Genomic DNA, 25,991 nt, shown 5'->3' with positions numbered 1-25,991 from the left:
TGTCCTCTCACTGGCGCCTGATGGCAGGCCTTGCCAGCCCTGTTGCTATGACACTTCTGTCCTGTGGAGTGAAGCTGCACATCTCAGCCCAGCCGCGTGCCTGTCCTTTTCCCCTTCAGACGTTAACATGGCTCATCCTGGCTTTCACGGCAGGAGCTGAGAGTGTTGTCACTGATCTTTCTTTTAAGAGTCTTCTCCTCTCTGTCAGGTTTTGACATTTCCCCTCTTTTTGTAGGTACATAATCCGTGGGGATGATGAAGAGTGGAATGAAGTTTTGAACAAAGCTGGGCAGAATGCCTCGATCGTCAGCCTGAAAAGGTGAGAGTAGAAGTGTTGCATTCCACGACTAAACACTCGGGGTCCCTCCAGGTGAACTGGGCTGCACAAAATAATCATGCAGAGATGGATAAATACCTTTTTCTTTGGGTCCTGTGACGGCTCCTCTGACCTTAGAGGTCCATAGAAAAAGAGCAAGGAGCATGTGCTGAACCCTTCTATTGGAGAAGCCATTCAGATGAGGCAAGGAGTCGGGTTTCAGGGGGTTGAATCTAGCTTCATGATTTCTGCTGTCAGCAGGTTGACTGACATCTAAATAGGCCATGCCCATCTCGTGAGCTGTGTGGGGATAATGACAGAGCAAGCGAAAAGACCAGAGTGAGGCCTGCCCAGGCAGAGGGGCAACATCGGTTCAGTCCACTCTGCGCTCAATGCCCATAGCTTGCGCACATGCTTGCGCGCTCGCTCACTTGCGCACGTGCTCGCGCTCTCGCTCACTTGCGCACGCTCTCACACACACACACACACACACACACACACACACACACAAACACACACACAGCCTGTGCCTGGCTTTTGCCACATCTTCACATTCTCATCACTCAGGGCTAGGGGGCGCTCGTTTCCTATGTGGCAGCTCCTGACTTACAGTCCCACACAATGACAGGAGCCTGGTGTAGATGCTTTGAGACAGAAGCCATGGCTTGTCTTTCTGCTGAGAGTGCGCCAGGGCCCCCTTTGTACAAACCAGGCCGAGCTGTCTCGGCCTGCGTCTCCTCCCTCCTGTGTACACCAGCATGGCTGGGGGCGTCGCACTGCCACTGGCTGAGGCTGACTAGGCTTCGGTGCCACAGTCTGCCTCAAAACAGCAGCATGAGGGTTGTTTTATTACCTTCATTTAATGATGAAGAATGAAGTCTCTGTGTAGGTGACTTCCCAAGAAACACCCAGCTAGTGAGGTACAGAGCTGGATTTGGGACCAGGTGTGTCCATTGCCAAACCTGAGTTTGAGCTGCCACCCAATCCTTCCTCAAAACTAGCAGTTCTCAAAATTTGGGTCTTAGAATTCCTTTCTGTCTTTAAAAAGAATGAGAACTGTTGCCCATGTGGGTTATACTATTGCTTCCCATACTAAGAGTTAAAAACTAAGAAACTTTAAAAATATCTAGCAATTTGAAATTAACAATGGACTCATTATGAGTTTTTGTTTTATTGTGTGCTGGGATTGAACCCAGGACCTGGCATATACTATGCAAGTGTTCTACCACTCAGCTGCACTCTTGACCCTCATTTGGTTTCTTGTTTTGAAAAGTATTTTTTTTTTTTTTTTCTTTCACCAAAATCTGTGAAACGAATCTGGGCCCAACATAACCCTGATAGCGATGCTGTTCTTCCTGTTCGGCACATTTACTCTGTTGTGCTGTTTTCAGTTTTCCAGAGGGCACTAGAACATTTGTGAGAGAATGAAACAAAAAAGGCAAATGATGTTATTATGAAAATAGTCCTGAGCTCTAGACTTTCCCAGTGGTCCCTCAGCTGCTCTTGAAAACCTTCATTCCAGGCTTCATCTGCCAAGTGCTGTGTTTGCCATCGACAGCATGGATGCTCGACCTGGAATCTTCTTCCAAGTTTTACTTAGGAATAGCATGAGGGGCTGGGGATGTGGCTCAAGCAGTAGCGCGCTCACCTGGCATGCGTGCAGCCCGGGTTCGATCCTCAGCACCACATACAAAGATGTTATGTCTGCCAAAAAAATAAAATATTAAAATTCTTTCTCTTTAAAAAAAATAAATAAAATATAAAAGGTGCTGGGGACGGGCTATTTTAAAAGGAGGAAAAAAATGAATAGCATGAGGCCTCCTCTGCTCAGGGCCTCGCCAGATGAGACTGGAACTGCTGGTTTGGGGTCAGTGGGGAGGGTGAATTCTATTTTTTTTTTTTTTTTTGTCACTAAAGATTTAACCCAGGGACACTTCACTGTTAAGCTACATTCCTGGACTCTTTATTTTTTTGAGGCAGGGCCTTTCTTAGTTGCTTAGGACCTCACTAAATTGCTGAGACTGGCCTTGAACTTATGATTCTCCTGTCTTAGCCTCCCAAACCACTGGGATTACATGGTACGTTACAGTGCCCAGCAAGGGTGAATTCTTGGCATTGCTGTGGTTATTGATGGGGTTTCCTTAAAGAGTTTATATTTTGGGGCTGGAGTATAGCTTGGTGGTAGAGCACTTGCTACATGCCTGAGGCCCTGGGTTCAGTTCCCAGCACTGCAAAAAGAAAAAGGAAAAAAAAAAAAAAAAGAAGTGTTTGAAAGGAGGACTGTGGACTTCGTGTAATGTTAATGGTGTCTGGGCTGAACTGCTTGTTGTTCTCGTAGGGAGCATCTATTCCCAGGGCAAAATGCAGGAGAGGACAATTTACCTCTGAGGCTTTCTTCCTGGAGAGGTGGCCATCAGCAGGCACCCAGGGGCCAGCTGCAAGGAGGAGCCCAGTGGTTTCCCCTTTGGGTTTCCTTCTACTTAGGAAAAATTAAGTAACAGCAGCACATCAGAAATGATGGTGGGCTTTCCTTGGAATCTTGTGCTTTGTGTTAAGAACTGTCTTTGGGATCATGGGGATGATTTTTCTGGTTTCCATGGTAACCTAGATGGTAGGAGGAGATCTCCCTTGTGGCACCTTAGATGTTAAGGTGAGGTCTTGGAGGGGAGGAGGTGTAGCACCCCGAAGAGAACCTAGAGTTCTGGTTTTAAGATACAGATTGGGTCCTCCACAGACTCAAAGCTCAGTTGGGATAGGTGCTGAGGTCTGTGTGGCATATCTTGGCCCCCCAGCGTGATACCTGTCTTCCCTTCCCATGGGTTAGAGAACATTCTGACTGGGTGTTGTTGCGTCAAGTTGCGGAAGTCAGAGACCATTTTTCAGACAAAGCAGACAGAGGTGTTTCAGGTCTGTGCTGTTTCATCGTTTCTTTCTATTCCTGGTGTGTTTTTTCCTTCAGTGACAAGAAAAGGAAGTTGGAAACCAAACAAGAACCTAAACAGAACAAGAAGTTGAAGAAAAACAGAGATCTAAAGAACAAAAAAGATATGAAACTGAAGCGGAAGAAATAGTGAAAAAAAACTTGGGTCTCAGTGGCCGCCTGTGAGGAGGTACCTGACTTCCTGAGCCATCTCTGGGTGGCAGCCTGGACGATTAGAAACAATCGGGGCCCCAACAAACGCACAGGTGGGCTGTGATGAAGTCTGTAGGCCTGACTGTGCCCCTCTGTGGGCCCTACTGACTGAAGACCAAGTGACTCCCACACGCTTCTACTTCCAACGTGGTGGCTGGACCGCCTCTGCACCACCAGAGGTGGGTCTCTCTCGGCCTCCTTCCTGGCCCTCCTTTCCCATAGGTTTGGATTTCACTGTGGCCAGCTTCTCAGCCTGTTTCCCACATGTGGGAAAGCCATGCTGACTGTCCCTTCCCAGGCCCTTAAGTATACAACTTCCTGGTGATGTTCAGGAGGATGCTCAGTAGCTGCTGGGTCTCATCTTGGACTTGTCCCAGTGCCCTGAGGCCTGGAAAAATGGACTCTAGTGCACCCGGTGGCCGCTGTTGTGTACACCAGGGTTTGTGGATGCCGTATCCTGTTCCACTCCTGGCTCAGGCCTGCTGCCCTCAGAGTCTCAGAAGAGCTCGAGCCCTTAATTTAAGTCGTATGTGACGTCCGAGTCCTCAAGACCTGTCATATCATTTGGGAAAAAATGTTGGGCAAAGCCCTTTTGCTAGCAGGGTTGAGGGGAGGGATAGAGAATCTATTTTTAATAAATAACATTCTAGCAAGACTATTTGCCTGTGGATGCTTCTGAAATTCATGTCTCTGAATTTGCTTGTTACCCTGTTTCTTGTTACTCCTGTGGATCTGGGCTGCTGGGTAGAATTTGGAGGGTTTGGTGTCAAGGCTAAGGATGGGCAGCATGTTCGAGCTCCCAGCCCAGGAGCCTGTGGGAGAATCGGCAGGTACTGAGAATGGTGTTGTGGGGCCAGGAGTTGGCTAGCTGGGCCTCCTTTCCTTCCTAGCTCCTATTAGGTTTTTTTGGTCCATCCTGTTTGGAGACAGAAATTATCTGGTGGCTTCACACGTACACGGTGTGTGTCTGGTTTACACGGTAACCCGAGTGATGGAGGCTTGTTGTCTAGGCCAAGTCCAACTTACCTTGCTCCACTCTGGATGTAACCTGGGCTGGTAGAAGTCTAATGGAAGGGTGGTGGCTGGATGCGAGGGTATTAAATTCACGACATCTGGGACTGGTCCCAGTGGGGGAAGTGCAAGCTTCCATGCCTGTTCTTAGGACTGCTGTGACTCCTGTCTGGGACAATGGGGCCCTGGGTGAGGGGGCCTTTGTTTCCTGGATCTGCTGTTTCCTGCTGCAGACCTTGTGTTGGGACTTCAGGAAGGTCTGCTCAAAGGACACGGGAAGGTAACTTCAACTGTTTCTTCAGGTGGGTGCCTGAGCCTGCCTGCCTTAGCAAAGTGTGGCCCCAAAGCAGAGTGAGCGCTGGGTGGCCAGAGAGGATGGTTTAAATTACTGAGCAAATCATCTGCCAGGTAAGGAGGCCCTTGTTGAGATTCTCCAGCCCTGCAGCCTGTCCAGCTGGCTCTGCTCTGGGGTACAAGGTGAGAGGCTTTGAGCCAGGTGCCCATAAATGCTGCCCTGACCCTCACGGAGACCTTGGGCACTTATGGTTCAAATGTTTACACCAAATTTGCATTGAAATTTTAATTTCCATTGCCAGATATGAAGAGGTGCTATTGTAAGAGAAGATTGAGTCAGGAAAGCTCTGTCCTGTGAAGGGACTGTTATTAAAGTCATCCTGTCCCACGGATGAGCCCACTTGCTATGCGATGTCCTGTGCTTCCTCAGGCTCCCTATGGTCTCCACAGCAAGCAGGCCCTCATCAGATGTGGCCCCTCAACCCAGATTTCTCAGCCTTCAGAACTGTAAGAGAAACTTTCTTTATAAGCTACCCAGTTTCAGGTATTTAGTATCAGCAACAGAAAGTGGACATGTGACCTCACTCTGTCTGCATTCCAGGTTCATGTGTCATGTGTGAGTGGTATGCTAGAAACCACCTCCCAGCTGAGGGGACCAGTCGCAGGAGTAGATGGGGAAGAGCTTAGCACTTTATAACTGGCACAGCGAGTGCCAATACCCAGATCTAACTAGGGGAGCTGCTCAGCCACGTGCCAGCTCTAAGCCTGCTGTTTTCTAAGCAGTCCTGAGCTAGAAAAGTCCTGTGTGGACAGCAGAGCATGCCTGCACCTGGACCTTTGGTTCAGGGTGATAGCTCCATGTCTTGAGACAAGGTGCCTAACTTCTGAAGTATCTTTATCCTCTGCACACAAAAAGGCAGTCAATGTCCCACCAGCTGTGTGGAGTTCTGGCTCTTTTATTTGCAAAGGGAGTGTTCCTAAATGGGTCTCTGTGTTCTGCAGTCTCTTGAGTTCTCCTTCAAACTTGAAAGGACAAGCCTCCCCCAGACCTCACCATCTGGCCCCCAGACAGTGACATCTGTAAAGCTCTACTGTTGCGCAGGAGATGTCACTTGCAAAATGAATTCAGATAGGCCATCTCTGAATGCTGTCACGAGGACAGGGAAGAGGCTGAGAAGCCTGAACAAAGGATTCCTGAATAGCCTCCCCCACCCCCAAGCCAGGAGGGGCTTGTGCTAGCCGGCTTCCTGGCTTCCACAGCTCATCTGGTCTGCCAGTCCCAAGGGACTCGGGAGTGACCAGGAGACACAAAGGGGTTGCTGAGGCTGGGAGGTGGGGGAGGGACAGCAATAAGTGACCGTCACCTTGGAAAAATGTAGGCTCATTATCTGAGGCCTTTACAAACAGTAGGCAGCCTGGGGAAGGCCCTGGGGTCCAGGGCCTTTACAAACAGTAGGCAGCTCCAAGGAAGGCCCTGGGGTCCAGGCTGGGGAGAAGGGATGGATACTCTCGATTCTGTAAACAAGCAGTTTCTGCAAAGGGCTTGAAAGGCCTGGGCTTCCTGGTAGTGTTTTTGGCTGGCTCTGGAGAAAGCTATGACTACCCTGCCTCTGGCATGGGGAATGTCTGGTGGGGAAGGGTAACAGGCAAAGTGCAGAAAGGAAAGTGAAGTATTGGGGGGCGGCATGCAGAGGCCACCGTGTTAGCCACGGTGGCCCAGGGTCGACTCTGGCACCCCTGGTGTCTGGAGAGGGACCTCCTTAGGGGGTGAAGGCCCAGGCACCTGCTGTGCAAATGCTGCCCGCTCAGTGCCATGCACTAGAGTGAACTCTGTGTACTGAACTCATGCTTTCAGCTGGGCTCCCTGGGGCTCCTGGGAGAAGTTACCAGCTCTCCCTGCAGCCTGTCTGGCTGCTAGTAGCCTGAAGCTGGCAGCTGAGAAATGCGCCACCATGATCCTGATCAGTGGCCCTGGATTATAGTGAATCCAGCTGCTGGGGTAAGTGAGCAGATACTTCCCAGCTCCTGAGAAGAAAGTCTTTTTTTGTTGTTTTAAACCTTTGTGTTTCTGCTATACATGGGCTCAGAGGGGCTTTTTAGCCTCCCTACCCCTCTTCTCCCAAGAGAACCACTGATCCACTTGGAACCAGAGCATAACTAGACCTTGCCTTTGAGGCTGGAAGTAGCCCTTCTTGGGATGGGAGGGTTGGACACAGACTCCTGAAGGGTAGCCACTCTAGATCACCAGTCTTGGGGAGGGACACCCTCTCCACCACCTTCAGGGCTTCCGTACAAGGTGGTGCTGAGTGTTTCCTCCCTGTGGCCCCCAGATGGCGCTGTGTTCTACATGGTACAGCGCTCCCTCACCCAGCTGGATCCAGTGCCCAACCTGGGCCTCAAACCACCCTGCTTGGCCCCCACCCCAGCAAAGCCAGGAAACAGGCCTTTCCCTGGATTGGGACTGACTACTGGAGGTCGTCGTTCCCCACTCTGAATCCCAGTGTGTTACTGAACCACAGCCACTCTGGGTCAGGTTCCCAATGACTGGAGGAGTTATTCTTTTAGACTAGGAACATTTAAAAAAAATTTCTGCCTGGAATTTGCACCTAAAACTACAGCAGGGCCTAGAAAAACTTTGGTCCTGAGTCACTGGCTTACCATACTCCTCCTCTGTCTCTGCTGGGGTCTCTGTACTTGGACAGTCCACTGAGCAGGGTGTACAGGCAGCAGCCCCCACCCCAGGGGCAGGTACCTCTTATCAAGCCAGGCCTACGTGGAGGTACCGTGTGGGCAGTTTGTGGATATCCACGGAGCTCCTTCATCCCTTCCATGGAAGGGCCTGGATCCGGACGTCAGGAAAGCCCCCATACCTCTCCCATTCCTCAGTCTGGCTCCTGTCCAGTCTGATGCCACATCTGTGCTTAATAACTCATCATCTACCTCATTTTACAGGTGAGAATAACCAAGCCCTAGTGAGGGACAGATGAAGACAGAGGTTCCTGAGGTGAGTGTGGCCACAGCACTGCTTTGGAAGGGGATTCTCCCCCTCCCAGGGAGAGACCGGGAACTCGGTTCTGGGTTTTTGAACTGGTCCTTCTGGCCCCTCCCAACCCCTGACAGAGCAACCCTCTACCAGGAGCACTGAGGCCAAAGTTACTGTTAATGAGTTTATTGTTAATAAAACCATGGTACATTTACAATAAGTGACATTAATATACAGTTACTGTATCATACAATATTACAGCAATAAAATAACACCTATTCCTTTGTACATCCAGCTCAAGCAGCTAGTTGAAAATATTTTCTAGGATTGCAAGCCCCAGGGGCTTTTCAGGGTGAGTAAGTGACATCTCCTGAAAATGCCTGGGGCTTTTGATGAATAAATAGTTTCTAAGGTGCAGCCAGGCTCCACCTAGAGCAAGCTGTCTTTGACGTTGCCCCAATGTCTGGTCCATAATAAACAGGCCAGTTTTTGGTGTCTCTCTACCCCAGGAGAGCCCAAAGACTGGGACGTTGTGGGGGGACCCTGCTGAAGGGCCTCTTCTCCTAGCCCTTCCACCACTGCCCTGTCCTTTTTGCCCAAGAGCCACAGTGAGAAGGGCCCTCTCTCTAGTCCTGAGTTAAAGAAACCTTTCATTTGAGAGACTCAGCCAGGGAGGACGAGTAGGTGCTGCCGCCTGAGCCAACAGGTAGCCTAGGTCTAGGCCTGAGGTTCCAGAATCCCCCCCTTTACTTTGGACCCTAACAACAGCAGCCATAGCTAAGGCCACTGAGCTCTGCCAGCACCCTGGCCTCAGAAGCCATCAGCTGGAATTGCAAGTTAGCAGTCCTAAAATGAGGGTCTCTGTAGGCCCAGGCTCCAGAGAAAATGGAAGACTCAAAGCAGGCCCCTGCCAAGCCTTTCAAAGGCACAGCCTGAAGGACAGGTGCGGGAATTTGGGCGGCCTTTCCTCTGGACACTTACGAAAATACCAGCTTTTGCACTGAATGGTCTGGGCTCAGAGGTTACATTCTATACATTCATTAGTATGCCCACCGTCCCAAGAGCCCCAGCTTCGATGGTCAGAGTTCAGTGAGGCCCAGGGGCAGGTACAGCTTGGAGCAGGGGTAGGTCAAACCTGCTCCTGAACTATCTGAGGGGAAAGGGCATGCGGTGGGGGTGCTGGGAAGTCCTTTAGGTAAAAATGTGCAGAGAAGTGCCATACGCCCCTTTGCCAGTCACTGGCTGTTGAATCCATTAGCTCAGGGTTGAGGCTGCCTAGCATGATGGGTTGGCTCAGGGCCATCTGCCTACCCAGGATCTATCAACACCAGGGTGGGTGTCTGGGGGAAGGAAGGGAACAGCCCCATGAGCACCTATGTCTCCTCTGCAGGGCCCTGGTGGTTCTGTTCCTGGCACCTTTTTGTACCCCCATGGTGTGGGCCAGCTGTTCCCCCTTCTGCCTCACACTCGGGAAGTGACGTAGACAGAGTGCACACGCTCGGCCAGGGTGCTCTGCAGGTCCTGCAGCGGGTCCAGGCCCTGCACTTTGCTGCTGCGGCCGTAGATGAGCTGCCGGAAGGCGTCCTGCTCCAGCAAGGCTTTCATGTGCTTGAGGAAGAAGCCCTCGCAGAACAGGGCCAGTTCTGGGGCATTGTGGATCTGTGGGCAGGGAGAAGAGGGGTGAGGTACACTTGCACAGACTACCTGCAACTGCCCCCAACCTCAGCCCCAGATGTCACCCACCCAGGGCCAACGCCCAGCTTAAACTTTGCCCTGGCCCCAGGGGAAGTGTTCCCCATCTGCATCTTGAGGCCACCTCCCCCATATCTGAGTCCCTTCCATAAGCACCTTCTGGGAGCAGGTCCTATTGGATCAAGTCCTAGCTGTGCCATCAAGAGTATTATTGAAGTCTTTCTTTGCCTATGTCACATGAGTGACATCTTATTGAATAGCAGTCATCCCCCTTGCTAAGAGAAGGGACTGTCTAGCGTCCAGCGCAAGGCTTAGCACAGGAGGGCCCACTTGGTGGATGCTCATAACTTAATTGAACACACGTCAGCTGGCTCTGGGCATTAGGTGCTGAGGTCATGTCTCTACAAGGCTCTATGCAGCTAATGTTCTGGGATGGGGGAGACAACAGTCAAGGAATCAGCCAGATAAGGTGATTGCAGACAGTGCCCAAGGCTGCGAAGGAGATAAAAGCTGGTGATGTAGAGTGATAGGGTGGCTTGTGGGAGGTCTAGGGACATCTGACCATCTGACGCAAAGGGCTGGACTTGGGAAGAGGGAATGGCTGTCACAGGAGACCTGGGCAAACTGAGAAGGCAGGCTAGTGTGTCAAGGTGGGGGTTGTGCTTTGGTTCCTGGGGAGCACTGTGAGGGTTGGCTCTTTAGTTTGCAAGCAGTGGGAAACCTCTGAGGGCCTTAATTAAGGGGTGACATTTGGACTTTCAAAAGAACTTTTGGGATGGCAGAAGAGAGGCAAGGGAATAGGGGGAGGAGGCCAAGGCAGAGATGAGGTTGCAGGGTGGGGACAGGAGATGGAAGGGACAGACTGTTGCTGTCTATCGGAAGTAGGTGACCAAGATGTGGGAGGTTTTTTTTTTTTTTTTTTTTTTTAAATCAAAACTAATGGGTTTTGAGTCAAGCAGATTACAGTACTGTTTGCTGGAATGTGGAAGACGGGGTGGTGGAAGGAAGCCAAGGGAACTTGAGGATTTGATTTGACACAGACTTGGTTACCTCTCTGGTCCACAGAGCTCCATGGCGTGGCCAAGCTGGAATATGACCATGTGTGGGTGGCAGTGATCAGAGGCTACAGAGGGGGTTGCTACTAACACCTCAGCACTCTCCACTGCCCTTCCCATGGTGTGGCCACTGAGCAGAGCCAGTGGAGTAGTGTGTGACTGGGAGGTGGCTTCAGTGTCCCTAGTGCTCACCTTGGCATATTTGTAGGTGTTCACAGCGCTCTCCACACTGAGGGTCTGTGAGCACAGGATCTCACAGTGCCTCTGCAGGGCGTCCAGCTGGAACAGGCTGGCAGCAGACAGCAGCTGGTAGGGAGGCAAAGCAGACTTGAGTACTTGTGACCAGGCTTGTGGCCTGGGCATCAGAGAATGTGCCCTGCTTCCTCCAAGCCTTAGGCCAGCCTCCTTCTTGTTCAGTTAAGGGGCAGAGGTGATGGCCTGGATTTGTTTTTGCTCCAGGCCATCTGGGTATTAACAGGGACAATGGGGGAGGCACAGAATGGGTGACTAAACAATGTCAGGTCTGAGCCATGCTTCATCTACATGAGCTGCTGAACCAAGCCCCCAGGCCAGCAGTGGCCAGGTGAGTGAGAGGCCCAGTCCCCATCTGTCCTTTTTTAACCTGTGGGCTCAGTGCTGTACACAATTCCCAGTCTCCAAACTTATTTCAGAACTGTTCTTGGCAGATGAAAGGGAGGATCCAACAAGGAAGCATGAGGTCCTCACAGAAGTCACCTTCCTCCCCTCTTACCCCTCCAAATGCTGTTTTTGAGAGTGGGGCTGAGGCCTACAGGCGCCTAGAGCTGGAGAGAGACATGCAGAGAAGATGAGGGACACTGACCCCCTGCTCACCTCCAAGATGTCAGCAGTGGGGATTTCCATGGACTCTGTCCCTCCGTAGTACAGGTACTGCATCATCATCTGCCACGGAAGAGGCCCTTGGTGAAAACCACTCAGACACAGTGTGCAGGTCCATACCCAGCCCCCAGGGTGCTCCCCTGGGCCTTCCCATCTTGCCTTGCTGCAGTCCCCTAACTTTGTCTCTTTGCTCAGAGTAAGATTCTCAAATGCTGTGTTTTCCCTGAAATGCCACCTTCTGCAGCCATCTCTAAGACCCTCTCCTGACACCTTCCTTGGATGATGGGCTCCTGTCCCTGGGATGGGTGGGGCTTCCCTTTTAGCCTCATGACAACCCTGAGAGCCCTGGAGAGAAGAGGGCTTGGCTTGAGTCAGCCACTCGTGTCTCCACACTGCTCTTGGCTTTAAATTCTACACATGGAGCCAGGAGGGAGGTGAGTCTCCGAGGGGACAACTGTCTAACTTGCCACCCTCAGAAGGCCATATGTGAACATTCAGGCAGGTCAGGTCTGTCCCCTAAAAACAAAGTGTAGAGCCTAGGTCCTCATCTGGGGCTCACGTCTCTGCCTGGGGCTCTCAGGAATTTGGTGGGGGTCTGCCATGCCACAGGAAGGGGAGCTATATTTAGTTTTTAAATCTAAGTTACAAACTCTGCCATCACACTGGAGCCTGGTGAGGTTCCCAGCTGGAAAAAGAAAAACAATTCTCTCGGGTTGGCTGAAGAAACAGCCCCAGCAGGGCCCTGGCAAGCGACTAGGTAAACAGGCTCCAGCCCTCCAGCCGGCGCACTTGGGCTCTGTTAGGACTGGCCTTCAGGCCCGAGAGGCACCAGAGGGTCTGGGAGACAGCCCAGCGGTGGGAAGAGGAGCAGCCTGCGGGGCCAGGTACTGGGAGACATCAGCCTGTCCCCAGGAAAGTGAGCCTCGTGGGCCTTGTGAAGCCCTTGGAGGGAGGCTGCATAGCCATATTATAATTGCACTTCCACTGTCTGTCCCTTGGGATGGTGCATGTCTCAGCCCTCCTGTGCTGAGTGGCGGTGCCTGCAGGACAAGGCACAGATGCTAGATGCCCAGGGTTGGAACAGGGTAGGTGGGTCAAATCTTCCAGGATTCTTTGCTAAGGGATGGCCTCAGAGCAGCCCCTTGGCAAGGGGCTGGGGATCTAGGCAGCCAGCTTGTAGTCCCCTGCCACAGCCTGGAAGGCCACCTCGTGCTGGCTTTTAGGAGCTGATTTCTGTAAGCCCCTGTCAGCAGTAGTGCGTGGACCTCCCTGGGGTCTTCCCGATGCATATGGTCCCCAGAAGCCAGGTCAGAACTGCTCCCTTGGAGCCTTGCGGAGGGAGGCTAATTTTGCATAGGCTGGCATCCCCAGAAGATGGGGTCACCTGCCCTAAGGGCTGCCAGAGGAAATGCCACAGGCAGGACCAGCTGTAGAGGGATGGCAGGCTTTCCTTCTGTGAGTGGGCCACCGGGAGACTGTAATGCAGAGACAGGACCTCAGAAGCCATGTCAGAATGGCAGGATTGGGACCTTTGGGGCTGTTCTTCAATGGCCTAGGTTTACCTTGCTTGTTAAGTCTCTAGACCTACCATCCAATATGCTAGCCCTGGCTAGATGTGGCTTCCAAGCACTTGAGATGTGACTCGTCTGGATTAAGATACACTGTGTAAATACACACTGGATTTTGAAATCTTGGTATAAAACATCTCAGTAATTACATATTAAAATTAATTTAGACTTTTTGTTGTTGTTGGAAGGTAGGTCCTGGGATTGAACCAGGAATGCTTTACCACTGAGCTACATCCCCAGCGCTTTTAATATTTAGTTGGTGAGACTGACCTTGAACTTGTGATCCTCTGACCTCAGCCTCCTGAATTGCTCAGATTACAGGCAAAATCTGACTAGGATATTTTAATCTGTAATATGTGATTCTCATTAACTTTATATGAGATTTGATCTCCTCAGGTTTCTGTTTCCTCCATTAGAAAACAAAGGTGACGAGCTCTTTCCTTCCTTCTCAGTTCTATGAGAGCTACTGAGGTATCTGGGGATGGCTCTGTTAGGAAACCCTGATCCTGGCTTGTGGCTGTGGGCTGATCCCTCCAGAGGAGCCTGGAAATCAGGAGTAGATGTTTGGGGGGCCTCTCCTGCAGGACACCCCCTTCTAACTGCAGAGTCTGTATACATAGACCCTCAAGGGATAAGTCCACCACCAGCCTCAGAGGCCTGGGGAGGAAGCAGTACTTTCAAAGCCATGTGTGCCACAAATACTGGTCCGGTTCCTATTTAACCTCTTGACCAACCCTGAGAAGTCACCCAGGAGCTGCTAAGCCTGATCTGCTATGCCCTCCCTTGGCCCAGCAGGTAAGCAAAGTAGCTTTGCTAGGCAGCCAGCTCCACATGTCCCAGCGGTGTCACTCTGTCCCCACTCTCCACCAATCCCTGCCTCTGTTATGACTCCACACTGTGTTTTCCACCTCACCTGAACTTTGGGTTTCTGGACCAAACAAGTATGTGAAGCTGCCCCAGTGAGTTTGACAAGGGATGAGAAAGAGGGAAGGGGAGACGCCTCCACACTCAGCCCAGAACCTTGGGTCTCTTCCCTGCTTCCCCCACCCCCATTCTCCCCTGGTCAGTTACTGCGTTCCATCCATTCGCCCTGGTCCACTTCCCTCTATCCTGCTGGGGCTCCAGGTAGAGTCGTGCCCCCTGGTCCTTTTTAAATGTAAATGCTGCACAGGTCTGGAGTTTGAATCTTAGCTCTATCACTTCCCAACTGTGTAACCTAAGCCAATACTCAACTTCTCTGTGCTTCTGATTCATCAGCCAAAAGGGGATAACAATATGCCTATGTCCCCTATTGCTGTGCTGTGATGAGAGCCCATCCTCCCCAAAGCCTTTGAAGCTTCCCCAGTCCAGTTGTTGGGTCCAAGTCCTTCAGGCCATGGCTTATTCCTGGTGGTTCTGAATTGATAACCCATGGCCTCTGGGCCTCTGCATTTGCTGTTCCCTCTGCCTGGAGCTCCTCCTCACTGGTCCTTGAGACGGCAAGATGTGCCCCCTCATCTCCCCACATTTGGGGGAGATGCCCTTTTCCTGCACCACCAGACCCCATGCATACCCCTCTGTTTCATTTCTTCTTGCTGAGACTGGAGATTCTGTTACCTCTCTATAGTAAATAGTAAACGTGACTCAAGGGAAAGGAAATAAGCCATTCTGTTGGTGGCTCCCTGTACATCCATGCCATGCTATGCTTTCTGTTATTTCTTTCCTTAGATGAAACCCTCTTGGCCTCCAGAGGAGCTCAGCCAGAGATCCTCCTCCAGACCCTGCCTGGACTGGAGTTTTACCACATAACCTTTATGTCCTCCTGATCCTTTGTGACCAGGAGAGGCTCCTCAGTTTTTCCTGCCTGGCCAAGGTTTGATGCTTGGGGAATGGAGTGCCTCCCATACCAGCCTTTCCCCAGCTGCACTATGTGAGTGACTCACCTGGGCAGCTTATGAAGGTGTAGGGTCTGGGGCAGGAGGCCAGGGCCTGTTTCCAGCAAGCCCTCAAGGAGGCTCATTGCCGGGAGCTCACGCTGATACAGGGGCCCACACTTCAGGCATATGCCTATCTGAAGATGGTCTGGAGCTTCAAGTTCAGGACCCATGACAGGCTCTGAAGCCACAGCCCCACACTGGGATGGCTCTCTGTACACGGGAGGACTTGAACACTCTTTTCTGACCACGAAAATCAGAGGGCACGAGGGACAGTGGAAGAGCAAGGCTAACTCACAGCTGTACCTAACCCCAGAGGGACAAGGGTAGGCTATGGGGGAAGGCACCTCGTCCCAGAAGAGCACAGCACTGAGCTACATACCTGAAAAATGTGGTACTTCATGTCGCTGATCTCGATGGTCTTGCTGCTGTCCCCATCTTGTTCTGATCTATTGGTCATTAGTGTCTTGAACCTGGGGCAAAAAAGATGAACCAAGGAGAGGCTTGAACATGACTTCTCACTCCATCATTGTGGTGGAAGACACCGTCTGTCGCCTGACCAGCAACTGGAAGACGGAGCACTGTAAAAATGACTGCTGTGTTCCCAAAATAACTTGAGGCAAGTGACATTTTATATCATCCTGGGATGATGGCTGGCCTAATGACTCTGGTGGAACCCTGCCTCTTCATTTCAGAAGCAATTCAGCAGGATGGACAGCCCTTCCTCTGAGCTCTCCTGTTACACTCTGGGCCCTGCTCCTACTGTGCCTGCTATGCAGTCTGTCTCAGCGCCCCCCACTCCTCCTCTCACACACACCAGGGGTAGAGGGGACTCTGGTGACGGGAAGGGCCTGCAGGTGCTACTGCTTCTGGCTGCTCTGCTCTAGCACCTCCAATCTGACTAGCTGCCGCTGTTACCCATGGCTCGTACCTGTTGGAAGCTGTCACCAGCAGGACTTTGTGTGCATAAAACAGCTTTCCTTCCACCAAGAAGGACACATCCGACATCTCCTTGTTGTTCAGAAAGTGAGGGTCTGTGGAAAGGGTAAGACGGGAAACTGGCGGAGGTGCCCACCTCCAGAGCTCCTAAGTGTGCTGAGGGAGGGGATGGGGCACAAAGGGGAGAAGAGAAAGAGGAGATAGGCCTCACCTAGCCTGGCTGGCAGGGTCTTCCGGATCTCTGGGATACTGGGGATGGGGCTGCTGCCATAGCAGTGTGTGAAGATGGTGGCCAGCTGCTGGATGACTGAGTCATTCTGTGGGAGGTGGAGAGGGCCCATGAGCACCACTGCCCCTCTATTACTGCAGATATGTCCGTTTATTTCAAGGTTTAGGCTAGGATTACAGCAGCTGTCTTGTTTTGCTGGAACTGGCTTGGCCAGAGATGCCTGCCCCTGCAGCGGCCACGCTACAGCCTAGACAGAGCTTCGGCCTCTGCCCTCGCAGCCAGGCTGGATAAGCCCTGGTGCTAGGGTGCCCATGGCTTGGTCACACTCACCTTGCTGGTCTTGAGGATGTCAAACATGAGCTGCAAACCCTCGGTCACCAGCTCCTCATTGTATTCTTCCTCCTTGATGGAGCTGAAGTCCCGCAGCAGGCTCTGCACCACCGAGTACCTCGACTGGGAGAAGGAGGTCCGCAGAGACTCAATCCAGATGTGCAGCTTCCAGGGGACACCTGCCAGTGGGGGAGGTGTCATTCACCTCACAAGGCACTTCAGCACAGACCCTGTGACAGGCTCTCACCATGACCCCCTACCTGGCCACCTGCCCCATCCCTGTGAGCTGAGTGACAACTCCCAGTGTGGCTGTGTGATGAGAACACTCATTCATGTAGAGGCCTCACTGGTCAGCCAGAGGGCCATCTCAGGTTCTCATCACCTGAGGTGGAGGAATGACTTCAGCCCAAGTGTAGGGGATCCAATCTCTAAAAATCCACCACCAAACCTCTTTCCTCATTGCTTGTTGGGCCCTAGAATTATTTGCTAGGGAAGATCCACTAATTCTGGAGGGGTGGCCAGGTAGACGTGGATACCCCAGAAAGTATGCAGGACATCCTATACAGAAACCTGAAACGAACCTTGTCCTATCACAGAGGGGTTCCCAGCAGCCAGCTTGGTATGCCAGTGCACATCTAGGTGTATGTTTACCAGTTCCCTGGAGTGTGTCAGCGGGGCCACAGAGTAATTTAAAACTTTCAAGACGAAAACCAGTCATTCCTGGCAATTAGAGTGGTAGCTTCTCACCCCGCAGCCTGACAGAATTAAAAAGGCCCCGTGGCCTTGCCCAGAGACCCAGGGAGGTGGGTGGGGCCAGCACACTGGGCAGGAGTGATGTCCCCATTTCCCAGCAGAGCCACCTCGCTGCTCTTCTGGCTCAGCCCTGAGGGTTTGTGCACTATGGCCCCGGGTAATAACATTGCTATCACAGACCAAGTGCTCACGGTGGGTACCAGGCCTCATGCTTTGGGTGATGCCTTCCCATTCTTGAGGATCGTCAGCACTAAACCCATGGGAAGAGAGGCATCTGGGACTCAGGTACTGCATGGTGTGCAGCTAACATAGGACCTGGCTCAAGTAGGTCTGTCTGACCAGCCTCCCTGGAGGACACAAAGTCCTCAGCCTTGTACACCCAAGCACTGAAAGGTTGGTGACTCTCTGTGTACAAATTCTCAGGGTGCCACAGAAGCTCCCAGTGCTCTGTTTCTGGGCTGTGACCAGGGAGGAGGGCAGGCCAGAGGCACTAGAAGGCATGGGGCCGTGACCTTCTGACTTGTCACTGCTAAGGACCATCTGAGGCCCAGGGCATCACTTGTCCTGGTCAGGGAGCAGACATGCCCCAGCCACACCTGTGCTCAGCTGCCCAGAGGCCTCGGTCTACCCTGCAGGTCCCAGCCCTCTGGCCTGCTGGGTGACTGCATGCCCAGGTGTAGGTGTGCTTGCTGTGTGCATGTCTGCACGCCTGCGGGGCCTCACCCAGTGCCCTCAGCTCCATGGTGATGTCCACGTAGCCGTGCTCAGCACTGTAGTACATGGCCTCCTGCAGGGCCTTTGTGCGTGTTCTGCTCAGTCGCATGGGCCCCTCGCTGCCGCTTCCCTGGCTCGAGGTGTCACTTTCCTCCACACCTTCAGCCAGGATCTCCTCCAGGGATAGCACATCTGCTTTGGCCTGTTGTGGCTGAGTCAGGAGCTTCCTCAGGACATTCCTGTGGGCCAAAGGATAAGATCTGAGGTCCCCTACATGAATGGGCAGTGCCCATCTGAGCGGCCTTCTAGTGCCTTGTGGCTCAGATGGGCTGCTGCAGGGCACCTGAGGGCTCCTTCCCCTCCCACACAGGTACCCATCTCCAGCCATCTGCAAGAGACGAGGGAGGGTACAAGGAACCCACCCTTCTGCTATCCTGTATTACTGAGGTATCAGAGGCTTTGGGGCTAACCAGTCCCTGACATCTTGGCTACAGGATCTGACTGCTCTGTCACCTGTAGGACAGGGCACTAGCATCACCCTCTCCAGGGGCTGATGTTAAGCCACTGTGCACCTGCAGAGCCTGACGCGTGGCAGCAACTCCTGTACAGCAGCACACATAAAAGTGCCTGAAACGGGGACACACCTAGGCAGTCCGCATTTGTTCTCGAGTCAATGAGGAAGAAGTGAATAAGACAGTACGTAAGCAGTCCAGCCTCCTGTGCCATCCTATGTGGAACTCATACAAATGTAGGACAGGAGGCTTGACAAGTGCCTTCTCATGAACTGCCGTGTCCCCCAGGCTTCACCAGTTACAGGTTATGACCGACCACATCTTGCTCAAGGCCACGCTGGGAGCAGTGCAGACCAGCCTCCTCCTGTGACATCCTGGGGTGGCTATAGCACAATGGGACCCAAATGTCACCTAGGGGCCAGGCCTTCTCCACACCTCTCCAAACTCACAGCACAGAGCCTGTGTCCCAGAGAGGCAGAGAAACAAACAGCTGCCCACAGGGTAGAGAGGCCACTGGGGGGTAAACACAGTGCAGAGTGGGGCAGAGGGGCCGGGGCAGGATGGCAGACCGGACCAGAAGGGAGGTGAATTTAGGTGGGTGAGTACAGAGGACAAGAATAGGGGACCAGGCCCTGCAAGAACACAAGACTTGTGAGAAGCCACCTGAGAGCTGCAAGCAGGTGACCGGCCCACCAGCCCTTCTTTGCCCTCTAATAACCTCTTTTTTCCTCTGCCTGCCCTGCCACCCCAGGATGGTCTTGCTGTAGTTTGACTGTTGATGCTCTGTTAAAACCCTGGGAAGATACACCATCTGTTTCTGGAGCAAAATGTGATTTCCTGCAAAGCCACAGGAGCTTCCACCAGGGTGAGCCATGCACTTTATGAAAGTCCCTAAGGTACCCTGAAACTGCCACCAAGCATGAAGGGGAAGTGATCTTGAGCAGGCCCTGTAGCCAACTTATTGAATGGGACTGTCTACTCAGTTCCAGTCTCTGAGCCACCCACCACCAGTGTCTCCAGGCATCCACTGTCTCAGGCCCCTGTGGATCTTCATCTTTCTCATTGACACAGGCTCTAGCTTCTGGAAAGGCTGCTCTTCTGCTACCACTTGGGGTGTGTGTGTCCAGGCTGCTGAGAGGTTGTTTTAGTGCCCCCAGGTCAGGTGGGGCAGGTACCTGTGGCCGTGGGCGGCCGAGTGGCTGAAGCAGTTCATGTCCTCATGGAGGGAGGAGGCCATGCCATTGGCTTCGAGCATGCTGAGGAGGGGGTCGGCGCCTCGGCCCAGCAGCAAGCTGACCAGTTCATAGTTCCCTAAAAGATAAGGGGTCAATGCCAGGACAATGAGATGGTGGCTGACCAGGAATGCTAAGGCAAAAGGGATGGGGACAGGGGCACTCTAAACTCTGAATACGGGCGTGGGGAGCCACGCTGACTGCATGTGGTGCAGATGGAGTGCTGGTGAGAGGTAGAGAGGAGGAAGGTGTGTCCTGCTGACCTGTCTGGGGACTGCACTCAGCAGAAACACTGATGGATGAGGTCAAGGGGAAGCCCCCAGTGGCCCAGAAGGATGGATTTCAATCATCCCCAAAGGGAGTGTGTGGCCAAATGCCCAGCCTGGTGATTCCACAGGGTAGACGGAGCCTCCCGGCAATGAGAGGCCTGGCTGGGCAGGGCAGTGGGGTACCTACCAGCCGCAGAGGCCAGCTGCAGGGGTGTCTCCGCATAGCTGTCCTCACCACTGTTCACTGCTGAGCCCTCCACATGGGCACCAGCATCCAGCAGCAGCTGCCAGGACACAGGGGGAGGACATCACTCAGTGCACAGGGGGGCTGGGGGACAGTTCTCCCCAGGCATGTGATCCAGACACGGCTCATCCTGGCCCCTGAAGAACTGGACCTTTAGAACTCCTGGTTACCCTCAGGGCTCAGAAATTTTAGAAGCTTCAACTCCACTCTTGTGAACCTGGGCCATGAACTTATGAGTCACTGCTCTTTTTCAAATGCTTTCCCAAATGCGTCAGTTACCCTTCTGAGAACTCACACAGATGACAGTAGAGAGTGTCACTTGTGACCTACAGTGGGAAACTGAGGCCCTGGGAGGCAGCAGGGTGCCGTGCTGGCCACTGACCATGAGTGACCAGGGCAGGGACATCAACACCCTGAGCTTCAGTCTTCCCTGTCTGCAAGATGGGAGGAGAGGCCTGCCCTGTGGTGCTGCCGAGATTAAATGAAGTGAATCAGCTCAGCCCACGTTGGGCTCAAGAGCTAGTACCCCAGGCTGGCAAGTGAGGGAGCCGGGCAGAATGTCACACTATCCAGGACAACAAATGGCCTCTCCTTCTCCATCACGGGCAGGCTTAACAGATACCAAGCAGTTCCAGGAGGGCTGGGCCTGGCCCTTGGGCAGGGGCGTTGCCCAGGCTGACTCTCAGATCCACTTGGGGGTGGCGGGTGGGGGCCACCTGCTGGAGGCTTGTCAGTCAGAAATCAGTCACTCCCACCGCCTGGGTCAGTGCAGAGGCCGTGGAGGGGAAGGCCTGCCCGACAGGGCGAAACTGGGCGCCAGTCCAGGCAAGCCCGGGGCACACCCTACGGGCCCTCTGCTCAGGTGCTCATAGGGCAGTAACTGCAAAGCAGGCCAGGTGAGGTAGCCAGCCAGGCAATGACCAGTTGGAGTCCCTAGTATATGTCAGGGCTAGGTTGACAAACACAAATAAGCTCGATTCGATCTGTGCCCTCAGAACTTCCAATCTATCAGGGGACAAGAGATAATATGGGCTTCCATAAGGAAGGGCCAGGAAACCCTGCAGGCCCCAGTGACCTGAGGACCTGGGAGTTGAGTAGTGTGTGGCCGTGTGCCTGCTGCTCTGCCCACAGCTTCCGCTTCTAGAACCCCCACCCCACCCCACGCCAGCGGGACATCCTAGGCCAAGGTGGGCAGCATTGTAGCTTGGCTCGACAGCTGAGCTGTGCTAGCTGTCCCCTCTCAGGACCTGGGAACAGACCAAGACTATGCATGGGGAGGGGGCAGAACTGGAAGGACACCAAGGCATAGAGCCAGATTGTGACACACAGAGGTCAGAGGTGAGAAGCCCTAGCACGTGCTGGGATGCACGAGAGGAACTGATGCCTGACCCGGTTCTTGGGTCTGGTTCTCATTTCCCACAACTCCACACACATCCTTCTACTTGCTCCTTTCTCGAGGCACACTGGGTGGGCTGTTACCCTATTGATCAGGGAGCCAGCCTTAAACAGTGTCTCTGAGGTTTGATTCACAGCAGTTGCTCCCTTAGGGGTGATACTGGGGTGATTCTTGGGGCCCAGTCTACCTGGGAAGCAGGGGCATGCTGTGCACCTGGGAGGTGCTCACCTGGACTACAGAGATGTGTCCATGCAGCACGGCAAATGTCAGGGAGGTCCAGTGCCTGCTATCGGGGTGGATGGAGGGGTGCCTGGGAGAGTTGCTTGGAACCTAGAGAAAAACAACACATGATTAGGGTAGATGACCTTATGGTAGGTGACGTTCCTGAGCAGGTGACACAGGCCTTGCAGGGATGGTGACCTGGAGTCAATTCAAGTGCTTTGTACATTCAATTGGTAACATCTACCTGGAGCACTGTGTGGATAAGGCTCAAAAAGAAAGAGTAGCAATTAAAGAAATGCAAATTAAAACTACACTGAGATTCCATCTTACTCCAGTTAGAATGGCAGTTATAAAGAATATAAGGAACAATAAATGTTCGTGTGGATGTGGTGAGAAATGTACTCTCATACATTGCTGGTGGGACTGCATATTGGTGCAACCAATTATGCAAAGCAGTATGGAGATTCCTTAGAAAACTTGGAATGGAGCCACCATTTGACCCAGTTATCCCACTCCTCAGTCTATACCCCAAAGACTTAAAAACAGCATACTACAGTGACGCAGTGGTATGCTGGGGATGGAACCCAGGACTTGTACCTGCTAGGCAAGCACTCCACCAACTGAGCTATATCCCCAGCCTCACATCCATGTTTTTTTTTTTAAAGAGAATTTTTTAATATTTTTATGTGGTGTTGAGGATCAAACCAGTGCCTGCGCATGCCAGGCGAGTGCTCTACCGCTTGAGCCACATTCCCAGCCCCACATGCATGTTTATAGCAGCTCAACTCACAATAGACAAGCTATGGAAACAACCTAGATGTCCTTCAATGGATGAATAGATAAAAAAATGTGATTTTAATATATTAATACATATATATAATGGAATATTACTCAGCCATAAAGAAAAATGAAATTATGGCATTTGCCAGTAAATGGATGGAACGAGAGAATATCATGCTAAGTGAAATAAGCCTATCTGAAAAAACCAAAGGCCAAATGTTCTCTCTGATTTGTGAATGCTAACCTAAAGGGAGGTTGGTAAGCGGAATAATAGAAATAGATTGGACTAGACAAAGGATAATGAAAGGGGGGGGGGATAGGAAAGAGTAGAATTAATTGATCATAACTTTCCTGGCCTTGTATTTGTATACACAAACGGTAAGTCCTCATCATGTACGACCACAAGTATGGGAACCTAATAGAATAAGTTATACTTTATATATTTATATTCTTTCAAAATACATTCTACTATCAGGTATAACTAAAAATAAAAATTTAAAAAGGGTAGATGTCCAATTAATGATGTGAATATTGTTGGGCAAAAGACCACATTATGTCTCAGACAGGGAGAAGTATTTGGGTATGATGGGGAGGGCTTGGGATTAGGCTGGTAAGCAGGGAAAGGTTCTGTAGAAAAAGAACCCTGGCCGTTCTCTTTCCCGTCGGCTCACCCTCTCAGCCCAAATTTTAAGGAAACTGTTCTTTGTTATGATCTCTGTGTATTTTTTATTTCTATTCTCTTGAGACATCAACCCAGTTGTCTGAAAAATCACCCACAGCCTGGCTGGTGGAGACCCTGGGGTGCTCTTGCCAAGTGAGGGCCTGGCACCGTCCTGCCGCTTGCTCACCTGGACGTCCAGATTTGCCCCAGCATCAATGAGCATCTGTACCATGGCCTCGTCCCCCGCAGCACACGCGTACATCAGTGGCGTCATACCCTGCGCGAACCAAAGACAGGTGCTCAGCGTTCTGGAACAGGACACGACACCCCATATCCCGTAGGCCTTTGCCTCAGAAATGCCAGACGTGGTGGGTCTCCTGCCTGATCCAACTGCTCATCCCGAGGTCCCCTGCACCTTGTGCCTCCTGGGCCCCTTGGACACAGGGCACCTGCAGGCTGAGCAGTTGCAATCCCACAAGCTCCGCAGATACCAGAGGGAGGCAAGAAAGGGCCCACAGCCAGACTTGAGCACAACAGCTGCCTCTGCCAAGGGAACTGTACAAGTTACGAGTCCTCTCTGGGCCTCGGTTTCTTCCTCTTTAGCACAGGAATGACAGCTGTGTCTACTTCACAGGGCTGCAGAAAAGAGGGTGAGTTTATACACAGACGGGGCTGAGCACAGGGAGTAAGTAGGCTGGCATTGCCACTGTTATGGAGGAGGACTGCAGGGGACCCACCCTCCCTGCCAGGGCAGGGGTCACTATGGGTGGGCCACATACAGCAGCTGGTTTGGTCACTGGGCTGTTCCCGCGAGGCGGACTCTACTATGAGCTCCGCTTCACGGATGAGAAGCTGAAAAGGGGAATTAACTATGGAACTGGGACAGGAACCCAGGTCCATGTGAGCTCTGAAGCCGGCGCTTTGCAGCGTCACAAGAGAGAGACTGAGATTCCCATTTTGGGTGGCAGAGCAGTCCACGTGGGGGCTCCCTCCTGGTTTGGCAGGCAGTTCCCAGTGCTGCCTCCATGGCGGGTGACAGTGAGGGCAGGGGGAGAGTGCGGAGCTATCTCAGTGTGTAGATGAGTCTCTTTACCTCACAATCCTTGCCTAGTGCCCAGAGATACAGAAATGGCCTGGTCACCCACACATCATTCTACTAACGCCAAGTTTAAGGAACAATAGGCTGAGCCTTTGTAGAAAAGTCAACAGCAAAAGAATGAAAATTTGGCTTGCTTCACCTCTCTGTGCACACACTTGACTTTTTGCTCCATGCATCTGTTCACAAGTCTAAGCTTAATGCAGGCTCCAAGCCCTGGAGGAACTACCCTTTCAGGTTGTTTCTACCCCGTCTTCAGGGACATCCAGAGGCTAGCGAGGCCCCGATGGACAGATTCTAGGAGCACCATCATACTGCCAGCAACCTGAACAATCATATCAATAGCAAAGCCCAGAGTGAATATCTACTGAGCATGCACTAGCTGTTAGATGGAAAATTCTCAGCATCACCCCACGTGGCGGTACTATGACTCCATCTTAGAGGTGGGGCTATAGCTCCCTTGGGAGGTATTGTGACTTGTCCAAGGTGGACTAAACCCTCAGTTTGTCGAAGCTAAAGTCCACAAGCTTCCACGTTGTGCTGCTGGGGGAGGGGGACAGAAGCCAGATGAAGGCTCCCGTGAAGCCCTGGCACCTGTGTTGACCCAGAGGCCTTTGCAAGGTCCAGTTAGAATGTCAAGTCCACAAAGGCAAAGGGTTTCCATGGGCCTGGTACAAGCAGGCCCGTAGGTGTTAGGGATCACGATCCATAGCTTGAGGCTGAACTGACTCCTCTGGGCTCTTTCCCAGCCTTGTACCAGCTGAGACGGTCACCAGTCCTCTAGACAGGGAAACAAGTCACATTCCCACGGTTGTCCAAGGGGTACCTGGGAACGTCCAGGGTGACATTCTATCTAGAATGGGAAACAGCTCGCCTCTCTGAAGCACAGAGCTGAGTAACTCTCAGGTTTCTGACAGAGGGGACTACGTCTCTGGCAATTTGTCAATTCTGAGTCTGGTCCCTAAGCCCCTCCTTTTTTTTTTTTTTTTTAAATATTTTTTAGTTGTTGATGGACCTTTATTTTATTTATGTGTATGTGGTGCTGAGAATCGAACCAAGTGCCTCGCGCATGCTAGGCAAGCGCTCTACCACTGAGCTACAACCCCAGCCCCCCTAAGCCCCTCCTTGTGGAGCTCTCAGAAGTTACCTGGTCATCCATGGTGTTCACCCCGTCCGGCCCCAGGGCCTCGATGGCCTGGTTGATGAGGTCCGTCCTCCCGCAGTTGAGCATGCGGAAACCCAGGTCCTGGTTGAATTTTTCAGTAGCAGCTCGGGCATCCAGCCTCCGGAAGGAACTGAAACAGCACTCGGGTCTGCACAGAAGAGACCAGGAGGTGTGTGAGCGCGACCATACTAGGACTCTGCCTGTTAATGACCCACGACGCAGCTGGACCGAGGTAACGTGGACAGTGAGCATGGCTAGGGAGGGGGAAGGACTGGGACCGACACTCGGGTCAGTTGTGGTGGTCTCACCATGTTCTGTGACAAGAAGAGCACCCACTTGTTTTTCTATAAACAGGTTAAATAAGTGTGCCGAGCTCTGGGGAGCTGTCAACTGTCAGGGATCAAGCTCTGAACTGAAATAACCCCTCAGGGGCTGCTCTGCAGGGAAGCATTGGCCGATTGGACCTTTGCTTAGAGCAGGCTGCCCTCTACCTAGAGTGTGCTTATGGTGGCCAAGTTCTAGTTGCCACTGTGTCTCTAAGAGTTCCAGGGGAGGCCCAGAAGTCCAAAGGTAGGGAGAGGTCTGGAATCTCACTTGCAATCGACTCTACTAAGGAGAGTTGCAGA

General features: G+C 52.3%; 2 protein-coding genes across 4 annotated transcripts in view; one reads left to right on the top strand and one right to left on the bottom strand.

Moving 5' to 3' along the window:
* The window catches only part of Nat10 (N-acetyltransferase 10), a 43,271-nt gene extending 35,524 nt beyond the window's left edge, over positions 1–7,747 (top strand). For 2 of the 3 annotated variants that reach the window (XM_026404613.2, XM_026404605.2), the window contains exons 28-29: positions 236–319; positions 3,276–4,093. In XM_026404613.2, the coding sequence (XP_026260398.2) occupies positions 236–319; positions 3,276–3,387 (196 nt within the window). In that variant the 3' untranslated portion in view covers positions 3,388–4,093. Of the gene's footprint in view, positions 1–235; positions 320–3,275; positions 4,094–7,706 lie in introns of those variants that run through there. The other variant, XR_013343559.1, reaches the window with a different exon arrangement.
* Positions 7,748–9,122: 1,375 nt separating this feature from the next.
* Abtb2 (ankyrin repeat and BTB domain containing 2) overlaps positions 9,123–25,991 on the bottom strand; it is a 162,554-nt gene continuing 145,685 nt past the window's right edge. Inside the window, exons 5-17 of the mRNA XM_026405110.2 lie at positions 25,348–25,513; positions 23,292–23,381; positions 21,670–21,771; positions 19,989–20,085; positions 19,476–19,611; positions 17,798–18,027; positions 16,322–16,500; positions 15,974–16,079; positions 15,755–15,857; positions 15,206–15,296; positions 11,337–11,405; positions 10,677–10,790; positions 9,123–9,396 (exon numbers count right to left, since the gene is read on the bottom strand). Coding sequence (XP_026260895.1) covers positions 9,199–9,396; positions 10,677–10,790; positions 11,337–11,405; positions 15,206–15,296; positions 15,755–15,857; positions 15,974–16,079; positions 16,322–16,500; positions 17,798–18,027; positions 19,476–19,611; positions 19,989–20,085; positions 21,670–21,771; positions 23,292–23,381; positions 25,348–25,513 — 1,681 coding nt within the window. The 3' untranslated portion in view covers positions 9,123–9,198. The remainder of the gene's footprint in view (positions 9,397–10,676; positions 10,791–11,336; positions 11,406–15,205; positions 15,297–15,754; positions 15,858–15,973; positions 16,080–16,321; positions 16,501–17,797; positions 18,028–19,475; positions 19,612–19,988; positions 20,086–21,669; positions 21,772–23,291; positions 23,382–25,347; positions 25,514–25,991) is intronic.

Source organism: Urocitellus parryii, chromosome 4 (genome assembly GCF_045843805.1).
Source record: "Urocitellus parryii isolate mUroPar1 chromosome 4, mUroPar1.hap1, whole genome shotgun sequence".
In the NCBI taxonomy this organism is placed as follows: domain Eukaryota; kingdom Metazoa; phylum Chordata; class Mammalia; order Rodentia; family Sciuridae; genus Urocitellus; species Urocitellus parryii.
The sequence above is the reverse complement of the archived record's forward strand: the minus strand, read 5'-3'. Positions and strand labels throughout refer to the sequence as shown.